At 36.8% G+C, this 16,929-nt stretch overlaps 1 protein-coding gene across 4 annotated transcripts in view; it reads left to right on the plus strand.

The window, feature by feature from the left end:
* Positions 1-16,146: 16,146 nt before the first annotated feature.
* The window catches only part of RPRD1A (regulation of nuclear pre-mRNA domain containing 1A), a 344,197-nt gene continuing 343,414 nt past the window's right edge, over positions 16,147-16,929 (plus strand). For all 4 annotated transcript variants that reach the window (XM_053714407.1, XM_053714408.1, XM_053714409.1 and 1 more), the window contains exon 1: positions 16,147-16,513. In XM_053714407.1, the coding sequence (XP_053570382.1) occupies positions 16,363-16,513 (151 nt within the window). In that variant the 5' untranslated portion in view covers positions 16,147-16,362. The remainder of the gene's footprint in view (positions 16,514-16,929) is intronic.

Consider the following 16,929-nt stretch of genomic DNA (forward strand, 5'->3'; position numbering starts at 1 on the left):
TAATACAAACACAATACAAAGCTTTAATACAAACACAATACAATACTTTAATACAAACACAAAACAATGCTTTAATACAAACACAATACACAGCTTTAATACAAACACAATGCAAAGCTTTAATGCAAACACAATACAGGTAGCCCTCAGTTTACGCCGGGGTTAGGTTCCAGAAGGAATGGTTGTAAATCGAAACTGTTGTAAATTTAAACCCAGTTTATAATGTAAGTGGGAAGTGGGGGAGTTAGGTTCCAGGCCCCTCTCAAAATTGTCATAAGTAACACCTAATACATTATTTTAAAAGCTTTGAAATGAAGACTTTAAATGCTAGATAGCATTATAAACCTAATAAAATAATCACACAACACAGAATATATAATTAAACTAAGTTATATGAACAAAAACATTTGCTAAACAGCATTATAAATCTAATAAAATAATCACACAACACAGACTTCACTTGTGCATTTATTAAAATAGCCAGTAGGTGGAGCTGTCTGCTTGTGTTGCAGCAAAGCCAAGCAAGCTGAAATTCATCAGTTTAACCAGACCTGAGCTATCGAGCAGATTTCAAAGGAACAAGATCTTCCTGTCTATAAATCAGCCTAGATTGGAATGCATAGAAAGAACTGTTTGCAGAAAAATGCAAGTGAAGTCTGTGTTGTTTGATTATTTTATTAGGTTTATAATGCTGTTTAGCAAATGTTTTTGTTCATTTAACTTAGTTTAATTATATATTCTGTGTTGTGTGATTCTTTTATTAGGTTTATAATGCTGTTTAGCATTTAAAGTCTTCATTTCAAAGCTTTAAAAATAATGTATTAGGTGTTACTAATGACAATTTTGAGAGGGGCCTGGAACCTATCTCCCTCACTTCCCATTGACTTAAATTATAAACTGGTTTTCAGTTTACAACGGTTTCGATTTACAACCATTTCTTCTTGAACCTAACCCCGGCGTAAACTGAGGGCTACCTGTAGTTATTTATTATGAATATTTTAAATATATAAAAAACAAGTCTACAAGACCCTGATTGCTTAGGTCTTCACTCCCTTTCATAATGAGGGCTTTAGCTGTGTTCAAAGTTAACCAATCCCATTCTAAATCATGCCTCTAGGTAAATAGCATACACCTGCCATCAATGAAAGTTGGGGTTGCATTCTATTGGGAGAGCAATGGTCCGCAAAGAGTTGACAAAGAAACTGAGAGCTAATTGTTGAATAGTATCAAACAGGAAAGGGATATAAAAGAATATTGAAGGCACTGTAACATGGACCACTATCAAAACCATTATTATTAAGCAGAGAAAATGTGGCAACACAGAGGCATTGCAAAGATTAGGATTACCCTCCAAAGTTGATGAGAGGACAAGGAGAAAATTACCAGAGAGACTACCAAGAGGCCAACAGCAACAGTGAAGCAGCTACAGGAATTTCTAGCAGGCACCAGTCACTCCTTGCATGTGAGCACCATTTCTTCTATTCTGGGCTACAGGGTAGGGTAGCGAGTCAGAAACCCTTTTTACAAAAAGAAACACTCAAGCACATCTAAATTATGCCAAAAGATTAATTTAGTTAGCTGAAATCATGTTGGAAATGTGCTTTGGTCTGACAAGACAAAGGTTGAACTCTTCTGATTAAAGTGTAAAAGATATGTTTGGCGCAAAGTCAGCAAAGCTCATCCAAAGAACACCATACCAAATTTGAAGCATGGTGGTGGTAGCATCATGCTTTGGGAATGCTTCTCTTCAGTCAGAGGCTGTTGTCAATATAGATAAAATAATGAATAGCTCCAGTTATCAGGATATTTTGACACAAAACCTGCTGGCCTCTGTTACAAACATAGAATTTGACAGTAGATTAGAACCAGAAAGGCAATCAAATCTACCCATATTACATGTTACTTACTTCTTAGGACAGCCTTATGCTTGCCACCAGCATTTTGAATTATTTTACAGTCCTTGTGTTTACCACATCTTTTAGAAGTTTATTCCATGACTCCACCACCCTTTCTGTAAAAAAAACTGCTTACACAAATAATGCTAAAGATAAAGAGGAATTTCACATTCCATAATGCCAATGATCCAAAGCACACATCCAAGTTGACCAAGGTATGGCTGCACACATCCAAGTTAACCAAGGTATGGTTAGGAAAAGGAAAATAAAAGTCCCAAACCTTAATCCCATAAAAAAATCCTGTGGAATAACCTATAGAGAGCTGTAATCAAGAGACCCCTTCCCAATTTGAAGGAATTTTAACTTTTTTTTTGCAAAGTCTAGATGTGCAAAGTTAATAAGACTTATTCACAAAGACTTGCGGCTGTAATAAATGCAAACGGTGCTCCCACAAAGTATTAATTGGGCAGTATGTGCTGGTTTTTAATTTAAAATGTCCCTAATAATTTGGGGGCGTTTTCCTCTGGAAATAGTAGGGGGCACCTGGGTGGTAAGCCGGAAGCCCTTGTGGATCAGGGACAAAGGATATTGCTTTGGGAAACCTTGATTCTCATTAGTGATACTGGTATGAGTGTGTCCAAGGACATGTTAGACATTTTCTGATGGGTTTCTAACTGAAGGAGAGGTGGTGCATGAGAAATAATGTGAGCATGGTTATGCACTTTTGATTTGTAGATCTTCTATCTGGCTTTTCTCTAGTCAGTCCTTAGTGCTCACATAATTGTATATGTCTTGCCTTCATTGGAGTGTTCTTCAGCATTAGCAGTTGGAGGTGAGAATGGTGGAACAGAGTCCAGTGGGATAACCCAGTAACAACATGAGTCAGTCTGCAACTGCAGCTTCCAGTGGTCCCAGTGATGGGAGTTGTTAGCAGTCATTTTGGCTTCAGGATCAAGTGACCACTTCATGTTTGTCCATTCTCGGTCTGATTTGTCTGATTCTTCTTCTAAAACAGAGTCTGATACTTATTTAAGTCTTGTGTGAAAGGGGCAGTTAGGGGGGCGTTAGGGTTAGACTTAGGTTTAGGGGTTGATAATTTTATTACGGTGGCGGCGGTGTAGTGGGGGGCAGGATAGGGGTTAATAAATTTATTATAGGTGACGACGGTGTAGGGGGGGCAGGATAGGGGTTAATAAATTTAATATAGGTTGCGGCGGGTTCAGGGAGCGGCGGGTTAGGGGTTAAACTATTTATTTAGTTGCGGCGAGGTGCGGGATCAGCAGGATAGGGGTTAATAATTTTATTATAGAGGGCGACGGTATAGGGGGGGCAGGATAGGGGTTACTAGGTATACTGTAGGTGTCAGCGGTGTCCGGGAGCGGCGGTTTAGGGGTTAATACATTTATAAGACTTGCGGCGGGGTCTAGGAGCGGCGGTTTAGGGGTTAATACATTTATAAGAGTTGCGGCAGGGTCTAGGAGCGGCGGTTTAGAGGTTAGTAACTTTATTTAGTTGCGGGAGGCTCCGGGGGCGCCGGTATAGGGGGTAGAACAGTGTAGTTTAGTGTGAGTGCTTAGTGACAGGCTAGCAATAAAGCTGGGAAAAAAACGAAGAGCAGCGAGATCGGATGAGTGATAACTCTCACAGTCCGCTGCTCATCGCCCCACGGCTTTTTGACAGCTTTATTTGATAAGTTAGGCGTATTTTTTCAGGTCCGCGGCGGCGAAGGTAGGCGAGCTTAGGCGGGCGTATTGGGCCGGCGAAGGCAGAAAAGTAGACGGCTTGATAACTACCCCCCAATACAATGCTTTAATACAAACACAATGCAAAACTTTGATATAAAGACAATACAATGCTTTAATACAAACACAATGCTATGAAAGTTCTAGGGTAAGACGTCTTGCAGATAAAGAAAGATTTTGATACATTATAGTATATGTAAAATATATCACCTTAGATTCTTTATGCACTAATGTACATACAGGGAACCAAAACATAAACAAATTATTTCATGATTCAGATAGAATATACAAAAAAAACACCTTTCCATTATGCTTCTATTCTAAACACAATACAGTGCTTTAATACAAACACAATACACAGCTTTAATACAAACACAATACAAAGCTTTAATACAAACACAATACAAAGCTTTAATACAAACACAATACAATGCTTTAGTACAAACACAATACACAGCTTTAATACAAACACAATGCAAAGCTTTAATACAAACACAATACAATACTTTAATACAAACACAATACAAAGCTTTAATACAAACACAATACGATACTTTAATACAAACACAATACGATACTTTAATACAAACACAATACAATGCTTTAATACAAACACTATACAAAGCTTTAATACAAACACTATACACTGCTTTAACACAAGCACAATACAATGCTTTAATACAAACAGAATACAATACTTTAATACAAACACAAAACAATGCTTTGATACAAACACAATACAAAGTTTTAATACAAACACAATACAAAGCTTTAATACAAACACAATATAAAACAAACACAATACAATACTTTAATACAAACACAATACAAAGCTTTAATACAAACACAATACAATGCTTTAATACAAACACAAAACAATGCTTTAATACAAACACAATATAATACTTTAATACAAACACAATACAATGCTTTAATACAGACACAATACAATGCTTTAATACAAACAAAATATAATACAAACACAATACAATACTTTAATACAAACACAATACAAAACTTTAATACAAACACAATACAATGCTTTAATACAAACACAATACAATGCTTTAATACAAACACAATACAAAGCTTTAATACAAACACAATACAATACTTTAATACAAACACAATACAATGCTTTAATACAGACACTATACAATGCTTTAGTACAAACAAAATATAATACAAACACAATACAATACTTTAATACAAACACAATACAATACTTTAATACAAACAATACAATGCTTTAATACAGACACAATACAATGCTTTAGTACAAACAAAATATAATACAAACACAATACAATACTTTAATACAAACACAATACAAAGCTTTAATACAAACACAATACAATGCTTTAATACAAACACAATGCAATGCTTTAATACAAACACAAAACAATGCTTTAATACAAACCCAATATAATACTTTAATACAAACACAATACAATACTTTAATACAAACACAATACAAAACTTTAATACAAACACAATACAATGCTTTAATACAAACACAATACAATGCTTTAATACAAACACAATACAAAGCTTTAATACAAACACAATACAATGCTTTAATACAAACCCAATATAATACTTTAATACAAACACAATACAATACTTTAATACAAACACAATACAAAACTTTAATACAAACACAATACAATGCTTTAATACAAACACAATACAATGCTTTAATACAAACACAATACAAAGCTTTAATACAAACACAATACAATACTTTAATACAAACACAATACAATGCTTTAATACAAACACAATACAATGCTTTAATACAAACACAAAACAATGCTTTAATACAAACCCAATACAATACTTTAATACAAACACAATACAATGCTTTAATACAAACAAAATATAATACAAACACAATACAATACTTTAATACAAACACAATACAAAACTTTAATACAAACACAATACAATGCTTTAATACAAACACAATACAAAGCTTTAATACAAACACAATACAATACTTTAATACAAACACAATACAATGCTTTAATACAAACACAATACAATGCTTTAATACAAACACAATACAAAGCTTTAATACAAACACAATAAAATACTTTAATACAAACACAATACAAAGCTTTAATACAAACACAATACAATACTTTAATACAAACACAAAACAATGCTTTAATACAAACACAATACACAGCTTTAATACAAACACAATGCAAAGCTTTAATGCAAACACAATACAGGTAGCCCTCAGTTTACGCCGGGGTTAGGTTCCAGAAGGAATGGTTGTAAATCGAAACTGTTGTAAATTTAAACCCAGTTTATAATGTAAGTGGGAAGTGGGGGAGTTAGGTTCCAGGCCCCTCTCAAAATTGTCATAAGTAACACCTAATACATTATTTTAAAAGCTTTGAAATGAAGACTTTAAATGCTAGATAGCATTATAAACCTAATAAAATAATCACACAACACAGAATATATAATTAAACTAAGTTATATGAACAAAAACATTTGCTAAACAGCATTATAAATCTAATAAAATAATCACACAACACAGACTTCACTTGTGCATTTATTAAAATAGCCAGTAGGTGGAGCTGTCTGCTTGTGTTGCAGCAAAGCCAAGCAAGCTGAAATTCATCAGTTTAACCAGACCTGAGCTATCGAGCAGATTTCAAAGGAACAAGATCTTCCTGTCTATAAATCAGCCTAGATTGGAATGCATAGAAAGAACTGTTTGCAGAAAAATGCAAGTGAAGTCTGTGTTGTTTGATTATTTTATTAGGTTTATAATGCTGTTTAGCAAATGTTTTTGTTCATTTAACTTAGTTTAATTATATATTCTGTGTTGTGTGATTCTTTTATTAGGTTTATAATGCTGTTTAGCATTTAAAGTCTTCATTTCAAAGCTTTAAAAATAATGTATTAGGTGTTACTAATGACAATTTTGAGAGGGGCCTGGAACCTATCTCCCTCACTTCCCATTGACTTAAATTATAAACTGGTTTTCAGTTTACAACGGTTTCGATTTACAACCATTTCTTCTTGAACCTAACCCCGGCGTAAACTGAGGGCTACCTGTAGTTATTTATTATGAATATTTTAAATATATAAAAAACAAGTCTACAAGACCCTGATTGCTTAGGTCTTCACTCCCTTTCATAATGAGGGCTTTAGCTGTGTTCAAAGTTAACCAATCCCATTCTAAATCATGCCTCTAGGTAAATAGCATACACCTGCCATCAATGAAAGTTGGGGTTGCATTCTATTGGGAGAGCAATGGTCCGCAAAGAGTTGACAAAGAAACTGAGAGCTAATTGTTGAATAGTATCAAACAGGAAAGGGATATAAAAGAATATTGAAGGCACTGTAACATGGACCACTATCAAAACCATTATTATTAAGCAGAGAAAATGTGGCAACACAGAGGCATTGCAAAGATTAGGATTACCCTCCAAAGTTGATGAGAGGACAAGGAGAAAATTACCAGAGAGACTACCAAGAGGCCAACAGCAACAGTGAAGCAGCTACAGGAATTTCTAGCAGGCACCAGTCACTCCTTGCATGTGAGCACCATTTCTTCTATTCTGGGCTACAGGGTAGGGTAGCGAGTCAGAAACCCTTTTTACAAAAAGAAACACTCAAGCACATCTAAATTATGCCAAAAGATTAATTTAGTTAGCTGAAATCATGTTGGAAATGTGCTTTGGTCTGACAAGACAAAGGTTGAACTCTTCTGATTAAAGTGTAAAAGATATGTTTGGCGCAAAGTCAGCAAAGCTCATCCAAAGAACACCATACCAAATTTGAAGCATGGTGGTGGTAGCATCATGCTTTGGGAATGCTTCTCTTCAGTCAGAGGCTGTTGTCAATATAGATAAAATAATGAATAGCTCCAGTTATCAGGATATTTTGACACAAAACCTGCTGGCCTCTGTTACAAACATAGAATTTGACAGTAGATTAGAACCAGAAAGGCAATCAAATCTACCCATATTACATGTTACTTACTTCTTAGGACAGCCTTATGCTTGCCACCAGCATTTTGAATTATTTTACAGTCCTTGTGTTTACCACATCTTTTAGAAGTTTATTCCATGACTCCACCACCCTTTCTGTAAAAAAAACTGCTTACACAAATAATGCTAAAGATAAAGAGGAATTTCACATTCCATAATGCCAATGATCCAAAGCACACATCCAAGTTGACCAAGGTATGGCTGCACACATCCAAGTTAACCAAGGTATGGTTAGGAAAAGGAAAATAAAAGTCCCAAACCTTAATCCCATAAAAAAATCCTGTGGAATAACCTATAGAGAGCTGTAATCAAGAGACCCCTTCCCAATTTGAAGGAATTTTAACTTTTTTTTTGCAAAGTCTAGATGTGCAAAGTTAATAAGACTTATTCACAAAGACTTGCGGCTGTAATAAATGCAAACGGTGCTCCCACAAAGTATTAATTGGGCAGTATGTGCTGGTTTTTAATTTAAAATGTCCCTAATAATTTGGGGGCGTTTTCCTCTGGAAATAGTAGGGGGCACCTGGGGTGGTAAGCCGGAAGCCCTTGTGGATCAGGGACAAAGGATATTGCTTTGGGAAACCTTGATTCTCATTAGTGATACTGGTATGAGTGTGTCCAAGGACATGTTAGACATTTTCTGATGGGTTTCTAACTGAAGGAGAGGTGGTGCATGAGAAATAATGTGAGCATGGTTATGCACTTTTGATTTGTAGATCTTCTATCTGGCTTTTCTCTAGTCAGTCCTTAGTGCTCACATAATTGTATATGTCTTGCCTTCATTGGAGTGTTCTTCAGCATTAGCAGTTGGAGGTGAGAATGGTGGAACAGAGTCCAGTGGGATAACCCAGTAACAACATGAGTCAGTCTGCAACTGCAGCTTCCAGTGGTCCCAGTGATGGGAGTTGTTAGCAGTCATTTTGGCTTCAGGATCAAGTGACCACTTCATGTTTGTCCATTCTCGGTCTGATTTGTCTGATTCTTCTTCTAAAACAGAGTCTGATACTTATTTAAGTCTTGTGTGAAAGGGGCAGAAGAGAAAATCTTAAAGAATCTGATCAGGGCTGGATGGCTAATCTATGTCTAGCAGGAAGATGGCATCATATCTTTAAATTTTGTTCAGAGCAACACCCGGCTGTAAGTGTGTGAAGAAGAGAGAGCAGAGGTAACAGACAAGTGTAGAAAGTGGCTCCCACTCCAGTGAGGGTGGATTACCTTGAGAAGGGTTTTTTGATCCCAGGTGGGTTCTTTATGACTGGGTCAAAAACCATGTAATTTAAAGTATGTGCACTTACATCCTGATGTAGTGAGGGAAAAATCTGCTAAAGACTTAAGCGTGGGCAGGATAGTGGCCCCTTTTTTGAGCCTCCATTTCCTGACTTGGTGGTTTCCACACTTGGTACCAAAGAAGGAGGTAGGTGAATTTTGACTAATACAGCCCCTTTCCTATCTGAAAGGAGGGGTTGGTTAGTGATGCGATTTCCCCAGAGTTGAGGTCAGTCCCTTACCAGTCATTTAATGAGGCTTTGGACTTAGTGTGGGTGGCTGGGGGGTTCTCTATTGGCAAACATTGTTGGTTTGATTAGAGGGGTGCTTGCTCCAATGTGTAATCCACAAATTCAATATCAAACCAGAAGATTCTGGAAATGAAAGGACACCAATTTTGTGTTTGTATACACTCAATTAAAATAAGTGCAGTATACTCACTGAATCAAAAATCCAGTATCAGCAACGCCACAATATGACAAGAAAGAAACCTTAGTGTCTTTATAAAAATATGGGTTTATTAAGCTCTACGCGTTTCAACGAACCAGTCGTCTTTTCCAAGAGCAAGTTAAAAGGCAAAACAAATAGAGAAACTGGGGTATACTCCAGCGCCAATATAATCTAAAAGCCCGGGGGCGGTGATCCCTAGCTGTCACTGCAGAAGTCAATTGATAGAGAAGAGTGTGTCCAGGCGCCAAACCAAACGGAGGCTAAGGTATATATAGGCAATAAAATGTGTAATTAAAACATTTATTACAAACTTGATCAATAAAAACAGATATCATGGATCCATGCGAACAATTTACAATAAGAAAAAAAGTGACACAATTAAAAGATAAATTACGTAATGAATTAGTAGATTAAAACATAAGTGGTAAGACAAGATGTATATACAGGTGTCAGTCAGGTTAAAAAAGGTAAAAAATCCAAACAAGGGTCCTGGTGTGGACAGAAAAAAAGGAATGTGAGGGAGATAAAATGTCAATTTGTTAGTGATCCTTCTCAAACTGAACTGTGATCCAAATGTGAAACAAAACAAAATGTCCAAGAATTATATATCCAAAATTAATGAGGTCAACGTGGTGTCATATCCAAAAAAATAAAAATAAACAAATCCGGTGATGTGTTTAACTTGTGTAATTCAAATGTGAAAAAAAGTCTCATACAAAAATGTCTCATAAAAAATGTGTTGTTCGCAAAACAAAGTGAAGTGCCAATAACAAACTATAAAAATACTGTCAAACAGAAATATTCAGTGGAACAATGTCTCTGTTCTCCTAACACTAGCGACTAATGGGCCAGAATGGAAGAAATCCTGTGGGAAAAAAAGATAGAACAAAATGTGTAGAACACTCACAAATAAATTCTCTGATTGAAATAAGGCTTACCAGTGCAGGTCTACGCGTTTCAGCCCTTGCTAGGCCTTTATCAAGGCTTCTTTTATGTTTAACCCCTTTGTGGCGTTATAATAGCGTTCACACCAAAACAAAGTTCTGATGTAAAAGCTATTAGTAACAATGAAATCATGCTATCGTTGAAGCGATTGTGTGATTTCAAGGCCGGGATCGGCTCATGGGGACTGCCTACGTTGCAAGGCATGCCCCCCAGGCTGATCCTTGCTTTCATCAAAGGGGGTAGCTACAGGATGGCATTAAGATGGCATCCTACCTTATATGGTAGGATGTCATCTTAATGGTGTTAAAGCCCAGCACTTTTAGGTTAGGACACCATAGAATGTCGTTACGGCATAAAGGGGTTAAAGTTTTCCTGTTTTAATTACTTTAACCCCTTCACTACCGGGAATTCCAGAAAAAAACTTGCCAAAAATAAAGAAGAATTTTTAGCATGTTTGCTATCATTCCATTTAACAGAAATAGAGTTTTGTTTTTTTATTTATTTACCTATCAAAATGATATACTTTTTTTTAAGCAGACAACCCAAGGTATTGAGCTAGGCCCTTTTTGGTATATTTCATTTCATGCCACTGTTTCGTGGCCAAATGCGATCATTAAAATTTTTTTTAGTCTTTTTACAAACTTTGTGTCTCTCAATGAAATTATTTGCATACTGTTTGTGCTGTTATAACACAAATGAATGTAAAAGCTTCTATTGAGTCCCTTTTGTTCAGAAATATTATCAATGCATGGCTTTCCCATTGCTAAGGCCGCTAATTGCAGCTGCGCAACATACTTCTGAAATTGCGGTGCAGTTAAGAAGTTGATTAATTAGCTGGCAAGGGTTATAGTATTTTAGTGTAAGGATTACCCTCCCACCTGACACCTCCCTGATCCCTCCCAAACAGCTCTCCTCCACACCATCTACACTCCTCGCCATCACCAAATTGTAGGGCTTTTTTATTTTGTTTTATATAAATTAATTTTATATATATTCTGCAGTATAGGATCTGCCCATACCATCTCACCTCCATAATCCCTCCCAAACTGCCAGTACCCAGTTTAGCTACATTTTTTTTTCTGTAGTGTAGTGGTCCCCACACCTCCCCTCCTCCATGTGATTGTAGGGTCCCCCCCACCCCTGATTTTTTTTTTTTACTGTAGTGTAGTGACCCCAAACTTAATTTTATGCAGTGTAAGGCCGCTTGATCCGCCTGTGTCGACAACCCACCTCCATACCGCACCGAATGAGTTTGTTACAGACAGTGATACAGACCTTGTCACTGTCTGTAATGATATGGAAATCTGCACCCATTTGATAACTGAGCAACGATTGTGCTCTATTATCATATGAGGGCAGATTTCCTGCAGCTCAGGAGCAGCAGTCTCAGCTGCAATTTTACAGCAGAGGCGGCTGGAGTTTCCTGAAGCTCTTTGTTTCCTGACCTCTTACTTTGTGAACCTTTTACTGACATTTGTATATAAATACATGTCTGGATAAACTTCTTTGTATATAGTTGTCCCTGGCCCTGCCCCTCTTTTAATAAAGATATAGGACTTCTGACTAGCTGTACACGTGGAGGTGTACTCGCCTGCAGTCTGAGTGTGTCCCAAGGAGCAGTCTGATCCAGGCAGGAGATTTCCCAGAGGAGCATCTGCTATTATATTACAAGTGTCTTTAACATACCTCATACGTTTGAGGTGGAATCACGTGAGTGTGCTGTACATCTTTTTATTTTGAAGTCACCCAGTTTGTCGTTTATTGCACTAGGTGCACCCCCCATGCACTTGTCTTTTCTCTATTCCATAGCATACCTGGGAGGATCCTCTCCTGAAGAGGTGAATCTTTTTTTGCTTGGACTGAGCTGCACTTTGTGGGGATTGTTTGGAATTGAACCTAAGGATACCTAATAGACACTCTCTCCTAAGGACTGCCTATTTAAGTAGTTATATTCACCTGCTGTCAGATACCAGTCACACTTGTGTGTATATATATATGTATTCAGTGGAGGTGTAGAGATCTGGCAGAATCCAGATCCACTGCCAGACTACATCTAGATATATATATATATATATATATATATTGTTTTATCATACTGTGGTATCTATTATTTGTACACCCATAATACACTATATCACCACAAAGAGTCTGTGAAATATGCATATTGGTACACTTTCCCAGTTTATCTTCATATAGCGCTGTTTCACTCTCTATTTCTGTGTATATATATATATATGTTATGTGCTACAACGAGCAATGTACCGCATGATGTATAGATACAACGGATTGGGTTAACAAAAAGGAAAAATCTTGAGCAAAGTGCAGGACATTTTCAACCTTTGCATCAGTTTCTACTGCTTATGAGTAGTTGTCTACTGCATTCATTTATTACCAGAGTTATTGCTTGGTCATTGCTGCTTCTGTATACTTGCTTGAGGCTTAGTTAAAAGAAAAAAAATGCACCATCACTTGCAAGTGATGCAAACAAAAAAATGTTTGCATCACTTGCCTTGCCCAACACGGCACTTGGCCAGGCTGACAATACTGTGGTACGGAAGGGGATCTAGCCTCCTTCCCCAAGGCATAACATACAGTGATCTGAGATGTCATCGCAGAAAATGCAGCATGTCTGCAGAAAGAACAGGACACATGCAGGAACTGTTAGCGCTCGAACTCTGTAGTGCTGCTCCACATTAGACAGTTCTCTTCAAACAGAGCTGTGCTCGGGTTGCAGTGTGTAAGTTTTCCTTAACACAGTGCACCCAGAGTAAAGTGCTGTTTGAAGTGATCAGTCAATAATGCAGTAGCGCTGCAAAGCAGCAGCACATTGCTTGTTGACTAGCTCTCAAGAGATTTTTTCAAACCCACCCCTAGCCTTTCCCAGTCTGCAAAGCTGTTTATTCTGAATTTAAGACGTTAGTATGAGCATTGCATCTTTTTTATTACTACATTTCTGTTAGACCAAGAGAAAAGATTTATTCAAGAGACCTTTAAAAAAAAAATTGTATGCATGTAATTTGCAATGCAATTATATTATAAAGCATTAAAAATTGCTTTATTCTTCAGTTGACCAACACATTGCAGTTGAACTTGTGCCGTAGTGTAACTGTCTAATTTAAATTTTTATGTTATTTAAAAATGACCTGCAGAAAAATTTTCACTAAAAAATCTCATTGCAGAAAGTGAAGAAAAGTTCTGCCTCTGGGGCCTCCTTATTCCCATAGTAGAATCAGTGGCCCAACTGAAATTAAACCCTACAAAATATTACCTATTCAAAATTGTGAAAATGACATCCATGCCAAGGTTGGCATCACTACTATGAGGTTGGCATCACTACTATGCCCCCCAAAAAATAATTGGGCCAGGATAGACAATTGTGTTTCACGGAGGGGGGAACCAAGCTATGTATTCCAATACTGAAGCCAGTGGCCTAGTGGTCAGATATAATTTACTAAAAAAAATGTGAAATAAAGAATCCATTGCCAGGTTGGCATCACTTTATTTACCCAAAACACCATTAGGCAAGTCTAATAAATCACAGCCAATGTATTACCATAGTGAAATCATAGAAACGTAGAATTTGACAGTAGACCTTAAACAAAAAGAACCATCAACTCTACCATATTACATGTTACTTTTTTTCTGATAGCCTAATGTGTGACTCAGGTATTTTTTAATTCTTTCAAAGTCCTTTTGTTTACCAACTCTATTGAAAGTTTATTCCATATATCTACCACCCTTTATGTAAAAAACTGCTTCCTAGATTTTAATCTTACACTTGCTAACCTCTAACCTAATATTGTGACCAGTGTTCCCTCTAAGGACAGTTTTGTGTGCAGCCCAGCAGTGAAACAGTTAACAAGAGAACCATACCTTTCCATCTGCATTGTGCAGTGTTTGCTAATTGCAGGGTGTGGTTACCTAATTAACTGTTTCACTGCTGGGCCACACACAAAAATGGCCTTAGAGGGAAGACTGATTGTGACCCCTTGTTTTGTAGAAAATGTTTTTTCAGTTCCCACATTAAGTTTCTTCATATGTTTGAAGGTTTGTATCCTGTAACCCTTCACTAATCTAAACTATACATGTTTACATAACAGACTCTTTCTTTTTGTACGTTTTATATTTAAGACAATGTACCATTTTGCAGCCTTCTTTTGGACAGTTTCTAGTTTATTTAAATCCTTCTAGAGATATGGTCTCCAGAACTGTTCAGTATTCCAGATGAGGCCTAACTAGTTATCTGTAAAATGGCATAAGAACCTTGCTATTTCTACTGCTAATACCTCTGCAACCAAGAATTTGACTGTCCATGGCTTGTTGCACTGCTGCAATGTCTAGCAAAGTATAAATACTCAGAAATAATGATTCCCAAGTCCTGTGCCTCTTTACTTACAGTCAGTAATGTACTATTAAGACTTTAATTGACTTTTGGGTTTATGGAACCTATATGCATTTACATTTTAGATCTTATTTGCCCAATCCTCCACTTTCTTAATATCACTGCTCATTTTATCCACCCCTCCTGGAACATCAATTACATTACATATTTTATATCATCAGCAAAGAGCACACCTTCCCTTGGAGCCCACTTCCAATATCACTGATGAACGTGTTAAAAAAAAACAGGCCCAAAAACGGACTCTTCAGAAACACCACTGGTAACTTACCCCTCATTAAATGCACTTCATTAATTGAAATTATAAGTGGTCCAATAGTGATTAACCATTTGAAAATGAACAAAATGCATCAATGCAAAGGTTGGCACCACATTTTTCTTACGAAAATGCCCTAGAAAGGCTTGAGACAACTGCCATCCAATAGATACACACACACACATATATATATATATATTTATATATATATATATTTGCATTAAGTCAGTGGACCAATGATGATAAACCCTTTCAAATGATAACATTCAAAATGTCATAAAAATAAAACCCAGATGGACAATACATTCCATGCCAAAAACTTAAGAGGGACAGGCTAATGTCAACTGTTATGGCAGGGGATCAAGCCTGAGGTCCTATAGCAAAACAAGCAACTCAAACCCTATGAAAATGTCAGTTACTTATTTAGAATTGTGAAAAACAACCATGCTAAAGTTTACACCACTTTCTAAGCCCAAAATGCCATTAATCTGGGCTAATGACTATTGCATGTCATTGCAGGGTATCCAGCCTAGGCATTACCATAGTAAAGCCAATAATCTAATGTAACCATTTTTAAATATTAGTTACTTATTCAGAATTGTGAAATAAGGTATCTAAAAAAACATTGGGCCAGGCTAAACACTGTATGTAATGGGGGGGGGGGGGGGCAACCAGACTGCATATTCCAATAGTGAAATCAGTGCCCCCAATGCTTATTACTACCCCTTTAAAATAGCAGTTAGTTAGCATTTTAACTTTTGCATTGATGGCAAAGTTTGCCCTTGGTTTCATGCACATTTTTTTCTGCAGCTTTCTATATAACAAGATTATATAAAGGGGCCATATTTAGTGTGACTGAATTATTGAAATCCAATATTTATATAGGTAAAAAAAAAAAGTTTCGAATTAAAAAAAAGTCTACAAAAATGTTATTTCCAGACAATTTGCATATTCGCAATCTGTCTGGCATCTCCTATTATACGTCTGAAATATATTTAGGGTTTTATGCATATTTCAGGTCAGATAAATACTTTAAAGATGCGCCCTAAATAAACCACAATCCAAAACCCAAATGCATGCTTTGGGTGTAGCAAAATGGCTTTGTCTTAGTGCTCAGACACGACGTAATTTCCGCTGTCTCGTCATCATTGCATTCCCTGAATGAATCGGGGAGCACGCATTGTAAACAGAAAATGACAGCTTAGTATGCGCGTGCATTTCCGATTGGGTTGAGGGTTCCACTTACTTAGATAATGAATTGAAGATCTGTGTGTTTATGAGTAAGGTATTTGCCCTTATAGCAGTGTGTGTGTGACACACTGTATGAAACATTACGTCCCAGCACATCCGTGTATTCTGCGCCATCTGCTCTGTGTGAATTGGTAATTAAGCTGCCATGTCCGCATTTTCGGAAGCGGCACTGGAGAAGAAGCTGTCAGAGCTAAGCAACTCTCAACAAAGCGTACAGACCCTGTCCCTGTGGCTAATCCACCATAGGAAGCACTCTAAGGTTATCGTCACCGTGTGGGACAGGGAGCTGCGCAAAGGTACGGCCGTAGTGGAAATGGTTTTAATATGCTGCATTTTTATCATAATCAATGGTTACATATTGAAGTCGGTCGGCAAATAATACAGAACAGCGGCTTTCTTTCCTTGTATACTTCAATTGGTAATAGTTTATAAGCATTAAAAGCACAGGCATATAGCAAAGATTACACGTTTCTAAAGTAAAAGAGAATATGTCTCTACAATTGGGTTCAATGTGAAGCATATATCAGTAACAGCTATTTATATTTCTGTGAAGTAGTGAAGGCACTGCTGCACCCAGTGCTTTTCCATTGCACGTTAAAGTGAATGTAAAGTCAGTGACATTCGTTAACGCCACATTAACATTTGTAACAAATTAGGGGCACTTTCATTCATCATTGTTTTTTAGATCTGAGTAATATCTCCAAATAATACC

This window comes from Bombina bombina, chromosome 5 (genome assembly GCF_027579735.1).
Source record: "Bombina bombina isolate aBomBom1 chromosome 5, aBomBom1.pri, whole genome shotgun sequence".
NCBI lineage: Eukaryota > Metazoa > Chordata > Amphibia > Anura > Bombinatoridae > Bombina > Bombina bombina.